Source organism: Electrophorus electricus, chromosome 2 (assembly GCF_013358815.1).
Source record: "Electrophorus electricus isolate fEleEle1 chromosome 2, fEleEle1.pri, whole genome shotgun sequence".
NCBI lineage: Eukaryota > Metazoa > Chordata > Actinopteri > Gymnotiformes > Gymnotidae > Electrophorus > Electrophorus electricus.
In genome coordinates this window covers 7,674,758-7,692,585 of record NC_049536.1, presented here as the reverse complement: position 1 = coordinate 7,692,585, position 17,828 = coordinate 7,674,758, and the positions used below count along the sequence as shown (strand labels likewise).

General features: G+C 41.0%; 2 protein-coding genes across 3 annotated transcripts; both read right to left on the bottom strand.

The window, feature by feature from the left end:
* Window positions 1-58: 58 nt before the first annotated feature.
* Window positions 59-7,231, bottom strand: rfwd3 (ring finger and WD repeat domain 3). 2 transcript variants are annotated; one of them, XM_027001084.2, is made up of 14 exons: window positions 6,867-7,231; window positions 6,655-6,714; window positions 5,923-6,155; window positions 5,226-5,509; window positions 4,998-5,056; window positions 4,027-4,224; window positions 3,644-3,735; window positions 3,413-3,527; window positions 2,960-3,182; window positions 2,650-2,800; window positions 2,296-2,472; window positions 1,802-2,016; window positions 924-1,141; window positions 59-792 (listed from the first exon to the last, which is right to left on the bottom strand). In XM_027001084.2, exons 3-14 carry the CDS (start codon window positions 6,153-6,155, stop codon window positions 649-651), a joined length of 2,109 nt encoding a protein of 702 aa, XP_026856885.2. In that variant the 5' UTR covers window positions 6,655-6,714; window positions 6,867-7,231; the 3' UTR covers window positions 59-648. The 2 variants fall into 2 exon arrangements, with proteins under 2 accessions (XP_026856885.2, XP_026856884.2); XM_027001083.2 differs by lacking the exon at window positions 6,655-6,714.
* A 778-nt stretch (window positions 7,232-8,009) lies between these two features.
* On the bottom strand, window positions 8,010-17,566 carry ticrr (TopBP1-interacting, checkpoint, and replication regulator). Its single transcript, XM_027000943.2, has 22 exons — window positions 16,799-17,566; window positions 16,451-16,703; window positions 16,124-16,356; window positions 15,780-16,008; window positions 15,393-15,534; window positions 15,125-15,255; window positions 14,616-14,807; window positions 14,364-14,509; window positions 13,798-13,898; window positions 13,594-13,684; window positions 13,159-13,241; window positions 12,830-13,057; window positions 12,652-12,739; window positions 12,465-12,540; window positions 12,252-12,386; window positions 12,062-12,152; window positions 11,872-11,930; window positions 11,645-11,779; window positions 11,340-11,482; window positions 9,233-11,183; window positions 8,806-8,934; window positions 8,010-8,469 (listed from the first exon to the last, which is right to left on the bottom strand). The coding sequence occupies exons 1-22, from the start codon at window positions 17,474-17,476 to the stop codon at window positions 8,339-8,341; spliced, it is 5,445 nt and encodes a 1,814-aa protein (XP_026856744.2). The 5' UTR covers window positions 17,477-17,566; the 3' UTR covers window positions 8,010-8,338.
* Window positions 17,567-17,828: the final 262 nt, after the last annotated feature.

The following is a 17,828-nucleotide window of genomic DNA, read 5'->3' as shown; positions in this document are numbered from 1 at the left end:
GATTAAGGAAAGAAACCACATCAACAGAATTAGATGAATAATGAAACCGACTATGTCATATGACACAAATATGGGCATTTATTAAATATTACAACCACACAACATCCATTACTTTAAAAACTCATTTACAATATATACATTTGACAGACACTTAGAAAGGCAATAAATGATGGCATGTCACTCCACTGCAATGTTAAAAGGATGGGAATGAAAGCCAGATATCTACAGAAAGTCCTTAATTCACACAAAAATAGGGAGTGAAAAGAACACAAGACTCTGCAAATATCAATTCTCTTTTACAAGTTTAAAAAGTTTGTATGCATAAATGTAGTGGCAAAGCAACAGGGAACTGTGCTTCAAAATACCTGGGAAGTCCTAGGTCTGTAAAGTGAACTTAAACACAAACCAGCCACATGCCTTGCATCTATAATTTCTTCATCACAAAAAAAAGTTTATGATCCTCACCTGATTCAGATGAAAAGCACTGGAGGTATGAAAACAAACCACTTTTAGCCCTGAAATCCTGTCAGGCCAACATGTGTTGAAGACATTCTTCTTCGAACACCAAGTCAAGAACATGATGAGCAATAAAGACCATATCAAAGTGTCCATACTTAACACTAATGGACCCTCTAAATGCCAATATGCTCACTCCCATTTATAGATCTTCAGCATCTTCTCAGTAAGAGAAGCCAAGAAGTTTTCCTGGTTCATCTCAAATGGGCAGATGTCCAATACAGGAAGATCTGCAGGCAGCTTCTGAAACAAGGCACCACGACCAGCCTCCCACACCTGGCAAAAGAAACAGAGCATATGGTGCATTTCCATTACTGACGTTTATCTGAGTGGATTAGGGGATATAAATGCATGTAAACAAAAACATGGTTTCTCTCACAGACCCCCCCCCCCCCATCATCACTGACCATGGTAGAACTGGACGCCTCATCTCCCGCACACACCAGCATGGAATCCTCACTGGCAGGGCTCTTGAACACTGCATTCTTTGTGAGCAGCTTGCAGGAAGATCCAGCGGTGAAGGTCTGGACAGGAGAGCAGGAGCAGACAGGTGCCTGGGACGGGTCCTGCTGAGGGCTTCGGTTCAACTCCATAAGCACGCAGCGCAGAGCAGGGTTTGCTCGACCTGGCCCAGCACAAACAGCAGTCAGCCTGGCAAGCTTGACTAGTGCACCGGCTCCCCCATCATGGTCCAGAAATAACCCTGTTCTTTTTGCATTGCACATTTTAATTTTATTTTTTCCTGTTATAAACACACTTGTTTGAAGTTAATGAAAAACCATCAGTTATGGAATGAATTCAGTCATGTGTGTGGGTGCATGAAAAACTCTAAAATGTACCAAGAAGAGGCACTTCACGACCAGAACTGAAAAACACTGGTCTAATGGAATTATAAACTACATGTTGGTTTTGTGCAAATTTCACCGGCACAAAACAATCCTGATTACTGGTAATTTACTGCCCCCCAGTGGTTCAAGAAGTCACTGAAGTTTCAAGACCAAATCATTTCACTATTTTTATTCAGACATGTACTCGTTTTGTCTATTGCTCCAGAAGAAAATATTATTATTTTTTTAATTAGGTCTCGTCACTTTAAGCACATAAGTACCACACTAGCAAACATTCGTGGAGGTGTAGCAATAGTATCGAGGCCCACATTTCCATGATGGTATAGCAATTTGTTTGAAAATTAAATGAACCATTGTAAGGTTTAAAAAAAATGTAAAAAAATAAAACATTTAAAAAGTCACACAAACCCCTTAAAAAACCCACAATATCAACTCACCAGGTCTGTAGGTGACCAGACAGTGTCGGCTCTCTGGTTCAACTTGTATGTCCGTGCAGCCCCCAGACTCCAAAGGTAGAACATGGGGTCTGTATGTGGTCCCACCCACCTGCTCCCAGAAACAGCCCCCTTCCAGGGAGCCAGCAATGAGACCACCACAGGGGAAGAGACTGGAAGCAGCCCGAGGGATGTAAGACAGTGACACCACTGGACAACTGCAGGTACAATGACAACCACCACACATGGACGACAGCATCCATTTTCATTAGTCAACATGCAACAACCTTTTTGACCTTTTCTAAAGAGGTGGGGTTAGGAGTGGGGGGGGATGGCCCCATGCTACTGAACTCTAATCGACTGTGTGCGTGATGAGCATTTCCTACAGTGCTCAGTGAGTGCTCATTAGAATTGTCTGACACTGGTCATAGTGCTGAGGCCAGTAGAGCATTAACAAAGCCATTAAGAACTGACAAAAGGTGCGTTCATGGTGGTACCTGGAGCGGAGCGGGGCAAGCTCCTGCACGTAAGTACTGGTGTCCCGCGTGTCGTACACCTGCACCGAGCCGTTGTTTAGGCCGGCGTAGATGTAGTTGTTGTTGTCATGGCACCAGCAGCAGCTCCACACAGGCTTGCCGGTGTTGTAAACCTGAACCACGTTGTTGGTCATCAAGCTGTAGAAAACCACTGCATCAGAGCGCATGCTTACTACACACAGTAGTAGTGCCCAGCACAGCACAACACCTCATGGAATGCTTTGTATAATTTCAGGGTACGTCCAGATCACAAGTGAACACAAGGAGTATCTTGGGATTACCATCTGACATGCAGCAGCACAGAAAGTCTCGTACCTGGTGAGTTTGATGGTGTTATCAAGTGCAGCAGACAGCAGCAGGCTATCTTGCTGTCTGCTAAAGGCGAGGCCTCTGATCTGTTTAGCGTGGATGGGAACGTACTGACCGGCTTTCAGATTCACAGTGCTAATCTTTTTGACACCAAAGCCTGAAAACAAAACAAAACAAAAAAACAAGATACAATGCGCAAACACATGCACACAAGATACTCAGAGGAAGCAAGAGCAAGATAGCAAGGTCAACTTTGATGTGGAAGAATACTTGAGACAACATTAAAAAGGTAGCCAAGGCTATTCTATGCGCTCACCAGGTACGAGGGTGGCATGAGCCGAAGGCTGAGAGGCCAGTAGGCAACTGAGAGGGTCACAGTAAGACAACACCCGACAACCACCAGCCTGAGACACTAGAATGGCCTTTGAGAAGACATAGTGTCCCCCACTTGATGACTCTTGCCTCTGAGACAAAGACAGAGTAGAGGTCTGTGCCTGAGAGGAGCTGGAGGCAGTCTGAGCCATCAACTTTCTTAACTCCTGCAAAGGACAAATACATAAAAAAAACTAAACAAAAACAACCACACATTGTTAGGACATACACAGTCATTATAGCCACTGAATGGTCCAACATGCCATTTTATTGAATTCCAATAGTTAAATTGCATGTTTTATTCAGTTACAATGCTCACTGTGGAGAACAGCAGCATGCAAAGTGTGATGGGCTGAGAAGTGCAGGGCTTGGCTCAGAACATGGAGGCCCTTCCTACCTGAACCTGTTGGTGGAGTTTCCCACACTCTTCTGTCACCACCTGCAACTGCAGGCGACACTGAGCAGATTCCAGCTCTGCCTTCCTCCGCAGACTCTGCTCCTGCTCCAAGGACCTACACACACACACACACACACACACACACACACACACACACACACAGTCAAAACAGCACAATCATCTGACTCAAGCCAAAGGGTAAATACACTGCGCACCATTAGTAGTGCATACCTCTTTAGACTCTCCTGTTCAGTGTTGTCCAGTGCCCTCAGCTTGCGTGCATACAGCAAGACTATATCAGTCCTCTTGGCCTTCTTATTGCACTGAAGTGGAACATACAGAAAATGTTTGTTTTAAATACAATGCCAAACATCCAAAACAATCCCTGGAATATGAGAAGCGCAAGAGTCAATGACATTTTCTCTTTCAGCTCCACATTAAACTATCACGGTCTGAGATAATTGGAGTGGCAAATACATCAATTTCAGCCAGACACTGAAGTCAGTACACTGAGGTAGGTTCCAACATACAGGCTGTGATACACACCCCCACACCCCCCCCCCCCCCAACTGATAGATGGCCAACAGGGCAGGGGTTGTGTGAGAGGTCCTGACCTGTGGGCACTTGGCTCCCTGGCCCTTCAGCCAGCGGTCGATGCAGGTGAAGCCGAACAGGTGGCCACAGCGCAGCGATGCCAGGCGGTGCTCGCCTGAGGTGGTCCAAGGCTCGAAACATATAGAGCAGGTCTCGCCCTCTCCTTCATCGCTCTCACAGACAGCGGTTGCAGTAACCCCTGCAGGCGCCGAATCAGCCTACATGGTGGTAAATGACCAACAAGCAACAATCATTCATACTCTCGGAGGGAGACGTTTCTAAAATATACTTCAGGTGTGCATGCCAAGCCCTTGGAATCCAGAGTTCTCCAAGTGTGAAGTATGTTCTTGATCTAGCGAAAGGCATCATTGTATGCAAGCAGACTACATGGAAGTACAGTATTAATAAAGGTCATCAAAGGTTCTTAGGCCTTTCTTTACCCTGTTTGACCAATCTGTGTACTGATGACTCCAGTTGCAAGAACATGCTGCAGCTTGTTTGGGGGGTTGACTAATGTTTCTCAGTAGCATACTGAAAACACTAAACTGCCTGGAACGCCATTATACTTAATATTACATTTACCACTGAATGGCATTAAACTGATAAGCTATCCAAGTTAAAACAGTAATTTTTATTCAGTGATCTTCCCATTCTTCCTTCTAGCAACACACAGCAAGGCTCTAGCCACAAACAGGCTACAGTCGAATCTGTAGCTAGCCAATGTATGTGAACAATACCATCTGCCTGCTGTGAAAATGAGCATGGACAAACATTAACTGATCTTCAGAAAAAAAAAGATTGAGCCCATTGATTAATAGATTTAACTACCACTATCCAAGCAAATATGGGCCACAGTCTACCAAAGGTTTTGCATGTAATTTCTGCATTAACACAGCAGGCTAACGAGTGTGGAGCCTCAGCCACAGTTAAAGGAGTATTTCCTTTGTGGGCGACAGAAGGTTCTTTTCAGCTTATTTTCCTTTCAACTAACCTTGGTCTCGTACTGAATCTGAACTCCAGTTGCCTCAAAACCAGCAGAAATGGTCGGCTCTGTGTAAACACGAAGATTTGTAATTTTAGATATTTCACTTGATTTAAAATAAATGCTTGAAATAATGCATGACAAACCCACAAGCATGTAATTAAGAAAGTTTATCAAATTTACAAAGTCATTCTTAGTGTGTGAGACAAAGCGAACACTTCTGACAAGCACGGTCACCTGTTACATTGGACACCTGAAGTGGTGGGGCCACCCCTGGCGCAGGCTGGCTAGGGTCAGGCCCAGGAGCAGGCTGGCTAGGGTCAGGCCCAGGAGCAGGCTCTGCAGAAAGTCTGAGGACTCTGCTGCCTCCATTCTCTCCCCCATCTTCAGAGCCACTCCCCTCCTCTGTACTGCCTGAAAGAGGATCTGTGTCACTTCCCGCAGACACCCTGAGTAGGAAGTCTAAAGGTCCTCTGTTCAAAAGTGTAGTCTGGGTAGAATACTGGAACCGTAGACCAGGCCTGCAAATAGAGGATACAACCAGGAACACAGATATACAAATGAATTTAATCAGTCATTTTTGGACATACAACAATACGAAGTATGATGCATCCATATAGTACTTATATGCCAGTTATTTAAGCAGTGTTTCTCCATACTATTAGACTTAGCTTTTTTTATGTTATTCAGTCTTAGGCTGTATGCCCTCCTATATTTCTACAACTACTAATACTTAAATACTACCTTTCACACCATCTGAGAATGGGAGACTTCACAGTTCCTTGGTTTGATGCATTACTAGGGTATATTACATTAGTTTAGATTTATTTTATTAGTACTATACCACACACTCAGAAGAAAAACACAATTAAACCTAAGAAATGCTCCAACATAAAGCAGAGCAACTATCAGCTCATTTGTTTAATGTTCATACCTTGCCCTTCGTCTTCTCCTGACATCCTGAGTAGCTGCGAGCTGCAATCTGTCAGTGGGGACAGTGGTTCTTCTGTCAGGCCGCCCATCGCCATCATCCTCCTCCTCCTCCTCCTCCTCCTCCACTTCTGTGCTGCTCCCCGAGTCAGGGATGATTATAGGTACCTCCACTCCTACCGAGCTAACAGTTGCTCCTGCAGCTCCCAATTGCATGTCCACCTCCATATCTTCCATCTAAAATAGTGAATAGTAGTAGTCAGCTCTCACGCTAGCTAATACAGTGTTTACTATAACACTCTAGAGTACATATTAGTTGGATCAGATGGCTAGATAGCTAATGTTGGCTGCAAGCGAGTATCGCAGGTTCCACACAAATAGTCATTCCGTAAATTATTCCGTAAATATTCCAAGGTTATCGTAAGCAGTTAATTAAATATCCCGCGGAATCGATTAGGTAATTAGCTAGCTATTAGTTATGCAGGTTAGCGCACCAGCTGCTGTATGCTTTTAAGAAAACGATAGGTTAGCTACACAGGTAGTGTTAAGGGTAGCTAGTCTCACACTCCTAACAAGTTAGTTAAAATGTTAAATTAAACAGATTTTGCAGTTGTGATTGAATATGGAACTAGCAAGATGTTGCGTTAGCCAGCCAGCTAGCTAGCTGTTGACCCTTTATCGCACTCAAACAAAAACACAGATAAGCTAAGCTAACCAGCTAGATAGCATTTCGCACCTTTAGACAAGTGTTTACGTAGGTTATAGATGTTTTCTGGCTGCTGAAATTAGGATTTGCCTAAGGAATGAAATAATAGCCTAAGCAATGAAGAAAACAGTGTTGATTATGCTTGCTTGCTAGCTAGCTAGAAAGCTAACTTTTCGCATGGCCAGCTAACATAGTAGATAGCAGCTAACGCTTGCTAACAATGTTTTTAAAATGGGTATTACCTTAAATGCCGTCTTTGACCCTTTCGTTACATTAATCAACCATTATCCATAAACTGGTAGATACGGGTTTTGAGATGAGTGTATCTCTCTCTAAATCGATAACTTAAATATTTACTTATATTTACTTCAGCCAGCAAGCTGACTGGCTAGCTTTCCAGTACTGAAGTCTAAAGTCCCCGCCAGACTACAGAGCCGCCCATTCCTGCTTTCTTTTCCCCTTAAAGTAATCCAATCAGGCGTGCTTAAGTCTTGCAATCCCCTGGGGCGAAAATTAATATTCTGATTTTCTTTCGGATCGAGTGATTACATTGTCATTGTCAGTTTACAAAAATGACTAGCAATACTCTCACTCTATTGCTGTTACTCTGATAATGTGATGGGGTGATTATGTGCAATAAAGTGAAAGTGTATATGAATCTTCCACTAGCGAGGAGAGAATTGTAGGATGGCAGTGTACAATCATAGTCAGAGAACAAACGACATTGAATGAGCTTTTAGTTTTTTTTAGGTATCGTTAATTTATTTTCTATTATACAATAATTAGACACCCATTCATGCACTAGAGGGCAAAATGTGTTGTAGAATGGGTCTGAACGATTTAAATACATTGTGATATGCCGTTCAATAGATTTACCCTCAATAGATGGCGACAAAAATCTTAAACTCCAGTCTCTAGTTATAGAAATTCGGGTCTTGGGGCGAATTGCAAATTTACGTATCAAAAACGATTAAACATCATTTATATGGATTTGAGTTAAGTGACGATTTCCATTGATTTCTACTGAAACAAATCATTAACTATTACGAATTAAAACATCTTTAGTACATTCATGTGTGATTACAAATGTATTCACTTTCTGGTCTTGCAAAGCTCTCAAATGATGATAATTGGATTCGATGGCATCATTGGCTTTTTAAACTGATTATCAACATCTAGTTATTTAACTGGCCAAATGTCCCTTTTGTTTATCAATTTGCATAGATTTTGTGACAAATCAGCTTTTTTTTGGACATCATTAAAGAAAATTTTACACTACCGAAACCTGCAAAGAATGTTCTTTCTTTGCATGGTGAAAGTAGAAAAATGAAGCAGGAGAAAGAAAAACAAAAAAAGAAATCTTACTTTGGAGAGAATAAGTGCACAAACATTGTTTAATTACAAAATGTTACAAAATCCAATCCATAGACAGAACTGTACATGTTGACCACAATCTTAAAAAAAAACAAACAAAAAAACAAAACAGGCTTAAATATAAAACCAGAAACACATCATAAAATGATATGAATAGATGATTAGAGTTGAATAGATATTCATAGGTTTATTTACAAATTCTGACATTTGGACAAAGTGGATAATGGATGATGGCACATAAAAATCTCAGAAAAAAATCCCTTAACAAGGATGAAAATTAAGACAAGCAAACACTGATAAAAGAGACATACATACATTTAAAATTAGATTTCTCAAAGTGTTACGAGTCCAGGAGTCTCTTGCGGCTGTAATTTCTAGAAGATCGCTGGTGTCTCCGTGGTTGGCTAAAAGGTGAGACGTCCAACATAAACACACCCTTATTACCACATAGTTCCAAATTTCCAGTTGATTCTGGGGAAGAAATTTAACAAAAACAACTGAACATCACAGAACTGCATGATAGTGTTCTTACCCAGGTAACTGTGCTAAATCCTTAAAAAAAATTCTTACACTGATAAGCAAAAATTTTAGTTAAAAGGTGGAATAATGAAAATTAGATATAAATAGTACGTAATGGTGTTGGCTAAAAAAATATTTATATTGCATGTCATGGCAGCTATAGCACTAGCAGTGTGTCAATAATATGCATCATACAAATGATGTATTAAAAGATTTTCCATGTTCAAGTTAAGCCCCATTACATTACAATTGAAGAAAAAAAAATACAGTTGCTTAAAATCATCTCACCATCAGTCTGTGTAGTATCCGTTTTAGCGCTGCCCTTTTCTCCTCTGTATAACAGGGGTGACTGTGTGAGAGCAAGGATCCCACTGACAGACACTGGTTTCTTCATTTTACAATTTGGAGGTGTAACCACTGTGAACAATCAATCAATCATAAAAGCAAAAAGTACAAGTAAAAAAAAAAAATGAAGATAAAAGTCAAGTTATACAGCAGCAGTGGTGTCCAATGCAGGACTGCTACACTTATTGTTTGGTAAGAGTTTACATATAATGAAAAAGTAAGTAATAAATAAATAAATCTATAATATCTTGACTGGGGCTTTAATAACCATTTCAGTAGTCCCCCCACACCTGGTCAAACACACTGCTAAAGTAACTGGAGTGCTAAAAAACAAACAAACAAACAAAAAACAGTCCTACCCATATCTTACCTGAGCCAACTGACCCCAGCTGCACAACAGATTCTGACAAATCCATATCCTCTTGAGTGCTAAACCTCGATCTTGTACCCAATGCATGTTTAAAAGCAGGGACATCCTTTGACTCCTTGATTTCTTCTTCACCCTGAAGTCTGAACACACCATCGAGCTCTGGATTCTCCAATACATCGCACTCTGCTTTGATGCCCTTTTCCTTGGTCCCCAACATTCCAGTCCTTGCTCTTTTCTTGCGGGGCCAACTTCTGAAGTTCTCTGGTGTTGTCCAACCTCGTTTCTGAGGAGATGGAGTCCAAGGCACATGTTCCCCAGGACCCAAAGGAGAAGGGCTATTAGCAGGAAGCCTCGTAGGAGTGATTGACTGACATATGTGCGTCTGAACACCTCCTTTCCTGGGTGTACCATATGTACAAAGAGATGGGGATAAGCAGCAAGGTTCTCGATGTTTAGAACAATGTGCAAGAGGGCTGTCAACTCTTGATGACTTGGTATTCATAATAGGAGTCAGGTTTTTGGCTACATAATCAGGTTGTTCATCCAAGTTAAATGAGTTAGTGCGTTTGAACTTAAGCTTGGGCAAACCAGATGCCTGCATTTCCAATTCTACTTGATACGTAAGGGGATTGGGTTCATCTGTCTTCTTTCTATGTGCAGGTCTTCCAGAGTCCTGTGGAGTGGAGAATACTGGCAGTCCAGAATATCCTAGACGTGCTGCTGCCTTTCTCTGCTGCCGATCTGGAGTCTGACGGAAACCATAGCTACACATAGCTTGTGTATTTTCAGCAGATAGAGTTTGTGCGCCTGTGAATTCAAACCCCTCAGGTCTAGAGGATTTCCTTGAGAAGGCTATATTCATCTTAACTCCACCACTTAGTTCTGTCTTCACTACAGAGGCTTCTGCAATATCAATGCTCTCTTCTGTGGTGGTACCACTAAACTGGGAAGAGTCCAATTGTTGGGTATCTGATGATGATGTTCCCCCACCTGTCATTTCATGAGTAGATTCATTTTGTCTCTCAATAGCCTTTGTTATCCGAGAAGCTCTAACTAGGGCTTGACTGAACTTGGTGCAATTTGATGAAGTACTTGGACAATTGGTGCTATCAAATATACGACTATCAGATGTGTCTGACCTAAGAATTGGTTTCAACAGCTTGTCATACATAGGCAAAGACTCATTATAATGAGGTGGAGAAGGGGAAGGTTTAGGAGGTGTTCTCTCAGAATGAGTACACATTCTGTGTGATGGTCCAGGGCTTTTCTTGGGTGTTATTTCTGGTGTTGTTGGTGATGGATGATCAATGGCAAGCGTAGCAGGACTCTGAGGGTCAACTTTCTCTGGTAAGCTTAATGTTCTGTTCATGTTGTCTGACCTCTGGATCAGTTTGGGTTCTTTGTTTCCAGAGATTTCAGATCCTCTCTGTGCCGTTTCAGGAGACAGCCTGAATTTTCTTTGGGACAGTTTTTCAGGAGTTTTAAAAACATCAACCTGAACAGTGCAAAACTTGCTTGGTGTCATTAGTCTTGGTGAGCATCTCGTAGAGGACTGAGGAGACTCTGGAACCTTAAATGTTTTTTCTGGCAGACACTTCTGTTGAGATGGAGACCAGGTGACACTCTTTCTTGGAGTTCTCATGCTGGGGCTCCTAAGACAAGTCCCAGAAATGGTACCATATTCCATAAAGTTCTTCACTGGGGTTCTGAGAATGCCCTTCACTGGGCTTTTCTTTGGCATCTCCCACACAAGGCTCATTGCAGCTGGAGATCTAAATGGACTCCCTCTCAAGACCATCCCATTCTCTCCAACAGCATAGCCTGGACTCTTAGGGAGGAAAGAGCCTTTAGCTCTGGAGGAAGGTGGAGTCTTTGGGGTCTGGGGAGTTCTGTTACCAATTTCAGAACCAGACTGTTTATATAGAGGTTTTCTTGGAGTTTTGTCATGATTCTGAAAAATAAATGTGTCAGCATATTAATGGCTTACATTCTATATTTATTTATGCAAGGAACAACCAAGTAAGACCAAACTCTCTTTTTCAATAAGGCCCTGAAATTCATGCCAAATACTGCTTATAAATACTGTGTATATTGGTAGATGCATTACCTCAAAACCAGAGTATGTAGACCCAAGCTGGACTTCTTTAGTGTTCCTGGTTTCTCTGGCAGATGTGGAAGGGCATCCTGGGGACTGAGCAGCACCAAAGAGAAGTCTCATTGGAGACTTAACGGTATTAACATTAATAGCACCTACAAATACAAAGACAGAAAAATATCACTAATGGTGCAATCTCTGAGGATGTCAACGTCCTTCCTAATAATCGTTAATAATCAGTAGTTATTTGCCATTTGAGCCATTCTAGTAAGAAAGAACTATGCATACAAGGAATATGCCGAGGCATTCCTGCTCACCTTTGCCCTCTAACGCAGTGAGCTGTGACAAGGACAATGCTCTGTCCAAATTTCGTGACCGGGATTGTGAGCTTGAATAGAAGACACTAGAATGTCTCCTGGCAAGGCTTTTTATTCTAGGACTCCTTCTCAAACCTATTAAAAAGATAATGAACATTTCTTATAAAGAAAATGTTGGTCAAGAAAATAAAACTGTACATTAAAAGTTATGTATTAAAGTTACTGACTAGCAACAGGTTTGACAGGAGACTCCTCAACAACAAACATATCAGTTTCATCAGACCTCCTAAAAAAGAAGAAAACAGTGACATACTGATTTTTGCTGGATGTTTTTTTAGGTGCCATACCCTTAAAAATATTCAAATAATATGATAAAGTAAATAAACAAATAATTAAAATGTATTAACATTAACTTACCTGCCACTCTTCTGTCTATGCAGTAAACGATTTGACACTTGCTTATGCAGGGGTGTTTCTGAAACCTTTTTTGTCAGCAGGCTATGTCGATCTGCAAGAGAAGGATTTCAAAGGTAAACCTCTCCTAACAAGATCTGTATCATCGCATGAGGCTGTATCATTCTTCGACAAAAGAAGCAAATGGTCCTACCATCTTCCATCTGTGATCGTTTCCGTTTCTTTAGTCCTTCTACTGCAGATACAGACTGGCTGCGGGGCATTTTCATTTTCTTTGAAGGGGACATGGTCTCTTGGTTGAAGAGGTTTCTTCTCACCTTTGTCACCTCTGTGTAAAACATCAGCAGGTGTTTACTAGAGTGATCATTGTACATTGGAAGAAAGAAGACGTTTTTGCATTACTTACCTTGAACTGCTCGTTTTTGAGGTGGTTGACTTCCCACACTAAACCTTTCTGAAGGAACACACCTTGTTGGCTTTGCCTGTAAAGACAGAGGAACACCAACGCCAATGACTCCAGCCACTTTTGAAACAGAAAGTAAACTTAATGTCTGCACATTTCTGGACAAATAAGCATTTTGTTTTACACTGACCTGTCTGCTTGATCTCCTGGGCATCTCTATTTGCCGGAGGGCTTGTGGGGCCTCTGTCAAGCTCTTATGACGTGTAAGCATACTGGTTCTGAACATTAAACAGCATAATGTATTGTTTTGGTACAAGTAAGCATGTGAACATGGCATTATGTGCACATACGCCATGTCCATTACTCACCTCCTCTTTTTAGCAGAGCGATTGCGTAACTCCTCAAGCCGATCTCCAGCATTAGAGCCTGTGCTCTGAATGGTGGACAGTGGCGAGGGGCTTACAGAAACACTTTCCTTGGCAATTGAGTCATCACTCAAAAAGTCAGGGGGCAGGACGGCAGCAAGTTCCTCAGGCAGCTGGCTGCCAAGACTATAGTATATGTCTGCCAGCACCTTAGGAATGCCATTCAGGTACCTATGAAATATAACAGGTGAGGACATTATCATTATTTCTAACACTATCCATTTTTGTTTTAACTTTAAAAATTTCCTTTACAAGACTCTGCAAGCACTTACAATGGCAGAACCTCTTCTTTCATGAACTTGGAGAGGTAAACAGGATCATTTGTCAAAGATATTATGCGTAGCATACCAGCCATCTAAGTAAAAATTCAGTGGAGGAGATCACTTGTGGTACATTATATTCAAGTAAAATTTCAATTATACCCCATTACATTCAACACATTTTACTAGAGATATTTATTTAATAGAAACAGCTTGCAGGTGTACAGACTATAGCCTGTCTGTTACCATGCATAATTTGTGCAATAGCTCTTCAAAGGTTCGTTTCTGACCTCAGAGCTGCTTTTGGCTGAATATTGTTGGGTGACAATATAGCACTCATACCAACCCAAGGTGATGAGTGTTTCTGTACAGAATTATTTAAATAACCATCAACTATTAACTGATTACTTTGAGAAACCAAGATGTAATCAAAATACATTTTCCTACCTCCTCCACCATTTGTTCCATGTGATCTGGGTCCTGATCTGAAATCGACTGCCTACACAGCTCCAGTCTGAGAACTACTTGCAGCTGACAACTTCATAAAGATTAGAGATTGCATTAGAGAGTAGTAGGGTGGCAATAATTGTTTTAACATTACTTCTTATAATCATATAAAAACTTTAGATTTAAAATGTTGACAGCCCATACTCTCTGATTTTATTGTCAGAATCTGGAGCACTTCCATAGATTTGACGAACAGACTGAGCACTTTTCAAGAGGTTCATCTTGATTAAATCTGAGAATGAAGCCTGTCAGGACAAATGATGAAACGAATGGTCAACAACAAGAGTAAAACCCTATATTAAGTTGTCAAACTGTTAAAGCCACACTGTACACAATTTAAAGTACTGGAAACTGTTAATTGTTTTTAAGGACATATCCATAACCTCAGTCAAGCTACAAACAGTGTTGAATACAATTACTCAAAAAATTATCATCATTACCAATTGCTTAAAACATTATCACTTAGATTTTTTAATTTCATTTTTGTAATCATAAATATTGCATATTTTATACCATGTATATAACGCAATATCTATTGTATAGAACATTTATACAAAAATAATACAGTGTTTAAAATGTTGAACTGTTTGAGGAAGGAGACAAATTTATTCCAATCTCATGAATTATGGTGTCTGACCTTGACACTACATAATTTCACATCTCACATATTAACTACCCTTTCAACCATCATAAATGCACTTCTTTCCCACCTCTGCACCAGTGTTACTCCTCATGAAGGTCATCACCAGCGAGAGCAGACCCTGCACCTGTGTAAGAAGAGGCGCGCTCTTATCCTCTACTGCCTGTTGATAACTTAGTTTCAAATGGGAAAGCAGCTCCTCTTCACTTTTGAAGTCTGCAAAGGAATCAATAGATTCATTAAAAGTTTCAGCAAATACATACACACACACACACACAAAAGGGATCAGTTTACAGATGAGCTTCCCATGCCCCTTCCTTACACATAGCCCCTGCTGTGGTTCGTTCTCCAGCGCCTCTTGTGCTCCGTCTCGTAGCTCCTCTGGCTGTGCTGCAGGAGTCCGTTTCTGCCTGACTCTTCTGCGCCTTCACACTGAACCGAGCAAAATTCAGCATCTGCAGAGAGCGACTCATGGTCTTCATCTTCTGCCTCATTGGTGTATGCTGAGCACCTCCTACTGAGCAAAAGGTCATTCCAAACTTCAGCCTCACAATTGTCTCAATTAAGCCAGCAGGCAAATGTTAATCATGTCCAGACTAAAGTATTTTTATTAACATTATTAATAATCAAAGTTAAATTAAGTTATATAATGCTTTCTGCAACAGCAAGTCACAAAGCAAGTCTAACGAGCAAGCCAAAGGCAGCAGTGGCAATATTATTATTATTACTATTTATTATTTATTGACACTATTTATAATAGTAATATAAACATTCAAATAAACACATGTGGGTGTATTAAATAAAATGATCTGATATTATGGATGTACTAACTTTTTTTGCCTTTGGGGCCAGTGCTTGGTCCAGCTGTATTATTTTGATAGAACTCTGCTAGGCTGTGGGTGAGCTCCAGCTCAGTACTGAACTCTCTTTGAATTTCCTCCTCAGGAGCAGCATGCAGGAGCCTAGTAGCCAGGAGCACATACTTTAGCAGCAGCAGCACCAAAAACAACCAACTTCTGGCTTTAAGAGCAAGAAAAGGTAATGAATGTATTTATTTATTTGCAAAATGGATAGATACAATTAAAATAAATAGAAATACCTCATTGACTCCATCAAATGGCAGCTAATCCCAGATTGGTCAGATAGAGGAAACCAGCCCTCTGTAAAATCTGTTTTCAGATTAGGCCACTGCTGGAGCTCTTGATTCGCCCAGTCAGGAATCTGAGGCTGATTTGTTTGTTCTGGGGTGAACAAAGGTTGCTGTTTTTAAAATGCACTGAACCAGCCCTTTATTAGGTACACGTACTCTTTCCTGAGCGGCCCGTTTCATTCTACGCATTATATGCTCAGTTAAGCAACATCAATTAACTGTTTCATAGCGGTGTCACAGCAAAGAAGTTGACATGAATGAGGCCAAGTTAACAAACAGTTCAACATCATCACATTTAATAACTGATGAGTGATGGCTGATCTTTCCAATACCCACCTGAACTCTCATCATCCTTCATGATGTCATACATTGCATTAAGAACACTACTGACTACATTAGGCAAATCCACAGGGTCTTGTGTAGTCTGTGAGGAAACGAGGCTCATGTCCACCACCTCCTCGCTCTGTGTGACCAGAGGCTGGAGGATTGTCAGAAGAACTGTGTGTGGGGACAGCACTGACAAAACTGCAGAATGGATGCTCCCTCCTTCATACACCTCCGCCAGCTGAAAAAATACAGAAAGCGCATACAGCATTTTAAAAAACTTACCACAGTTGTTTTCCAGGTAGGAACCATTTCTTAAATGATCTTTTATTCACAGAAATGTAAGATAATATTACCATATTAGAGGCCTGGGTGGACAGCTCCTTCAGGAGGCACTGGAATAATGTGCGCTCCTGCTCCGGTTTATCTGGGCACAGTAAGACCCAGCTTTCTGATGCCAACTGACTGAAAGAGCAGGAGTCCAAGCCATGCAGCACACTTGTGAGCATCACCTCTACAGGAGCACTTAGAAGCTTCTGTCCACATGACACAGGCTCAAGTGACACACTGCAAGCGTGTGTGCCTTCATCTGGTGTCACAACGAAAGAGTTGTGTTAGTGTTCAAGGTTATTATTGATGTCAAAATGAAACAAAACTGACACATCTGTGTCAATATTAGTCACCTGCACCCCAGCAGAGAGTTCCCTCAAGGGCTGGAAAAGCCCGCTGGTGGGTCTTTTTTGAAGACAAAATGTAACCAGTAATTGAGCCAGATGGAAAAGTGCATATTGCTTCTTCATTCACCGTACTCAGAGTAAGGTTTGTGTGGTTCAGGGCTAAACAAGGGGTCAGCATGGGAACCACTTTTCCTGCTACCAACTGGAGAACTTCCATTATAGCTCTTAAGCCCATGCAATCACCAACCCGATTATTAACCTGTTAAAAAATGCAGTATGTTACAAAAACAAAAAAAGATTGCATATTATGGACTATAAACTACATAATTTTAAGTAAAACGATTCTCAACTAACCTTTAAAGATCCGCTATCAGCCCAATGAAGGACAATGTTCCTTTGAATGATCATGTCTATTAGTCGTTTTGGCAGGACAAGCTCAAGTAAGTCTGTGTGACTTTCGCTGTCACCGCTGCGTAATAACAAGAACGCCTCCAAATCTCTCTTGGAATATGGACATTCAGACACCACAAACAAAACATTTTTCCCAAGACATGAAAGTTCATCATCTGCCAGCGAAATATTTTTGGTGTTGCGGCTTGATCTCCTGTGTCGCACTGTCAGTTTCGTCGGAGAGGTTATGTCCGGCCTATCCCATTGGAAATCCAAAAGAATTTCTTTCAGAGTGTTTTGCACACAACTCGCCTGGCTATGTTGAACCTTACACTGCTCACCAGGTGTCCTTTCACTGACAGTAAATTTTGCGAGTAATTCCTCTTCAAAATCACTAAAGACTTTCTCGTGAAGTTCTTTGAAATCGGTGCCTCTTGTTATAAGACTTCCATGTTTTACAGTTTTTGAATGGAAAAACGTATAACCCCATCGCACTTTCTCAAATCCATACTTACTGCCCAAGGTAAGAAGAAATCTCAATATCCATTGCTTCAAACAATTCTGATACTTATCTTTCGAGAAGTTGTGATGCTCTGACCGATAATCCACATCGATAGCGAAAACCACATTATAAGAGGCCATTACTTCCCAGTTAAGAATGCATAGCCAGTATTAATTATACCCAATATAAGTTAAATCTACGTATACGGTCCCTACAAAACAAGCGTAAGAGTTTAAACATCCCTAGTTGTCTCAATAGGATTATTAGCTATCTATTTGTAGCTAGCTAGCTAGGTAGCTACATAGCTAACTTAGCGATATCTAGCTGTTTAGCACATTAGTCTGTTAAGAGAGCTGTAAAATATTAATAATCAAACTGGCCAAATGATTTAATAACTTATCCATAAAATAATAATTATTATTAATAACAACTAAAATTAAAAGTATTTAGCGATAAGGTTTACGAGTTCAAATCGCCATTTCCTAAATTAGC

What these genes read in the sequence shown, in the direction of transcription:
- rfwd3 (XM_027001084.2), bottom strand. Translation starts at nt 6,155, where the DNA reads ATGGAAGATATGGAGGTGGACATGCAATTGGGAGCTGCAGGAGCAACT. An exon ending in TCAGGTGTCCAATGTAACAG is followed by an intron (nt 5,057 to 5,225) that starts GTGACCGTGCTT and finishes GTGTTTACACAG; the next exon opens with AGCCGACCATTTCTGCTGGT. An exon ending in TCATGCCACCCTCGTACCTG is followed by an intron (nt 2,801 to 2,959) that starts GTGAGCGCATAG and finishes TTTTGTTTTCAG; the next exon opens with GCTTTGGTGTCAAAAAGATT.
- ticrr (XM_027000943.2), bottom strand. Translation starts at nt 17,476, where the DNA reads ATGGCCTCTTATAATGTGGTTTTCGCTATCGATGTGGATTATCGGTCA. An exon ending in TGGCCCCAAAGGCAAAAAAA is followed by an intron (nt 14,808 to 15,124) that starts GTTAGTACATCC and finishes TTTGCTCAGTAG; the next exon opens with GAGGTGCTCAGCATACACCA. An exon ending in GGATACTACACAGACTGATG is followed by an intron (nt 8,470 to 8,805) that starts GTGAGATGATTT and finishes TTTCTTCCCCAG; the next exon opens with AATCAACTGGAAATTTGGAA.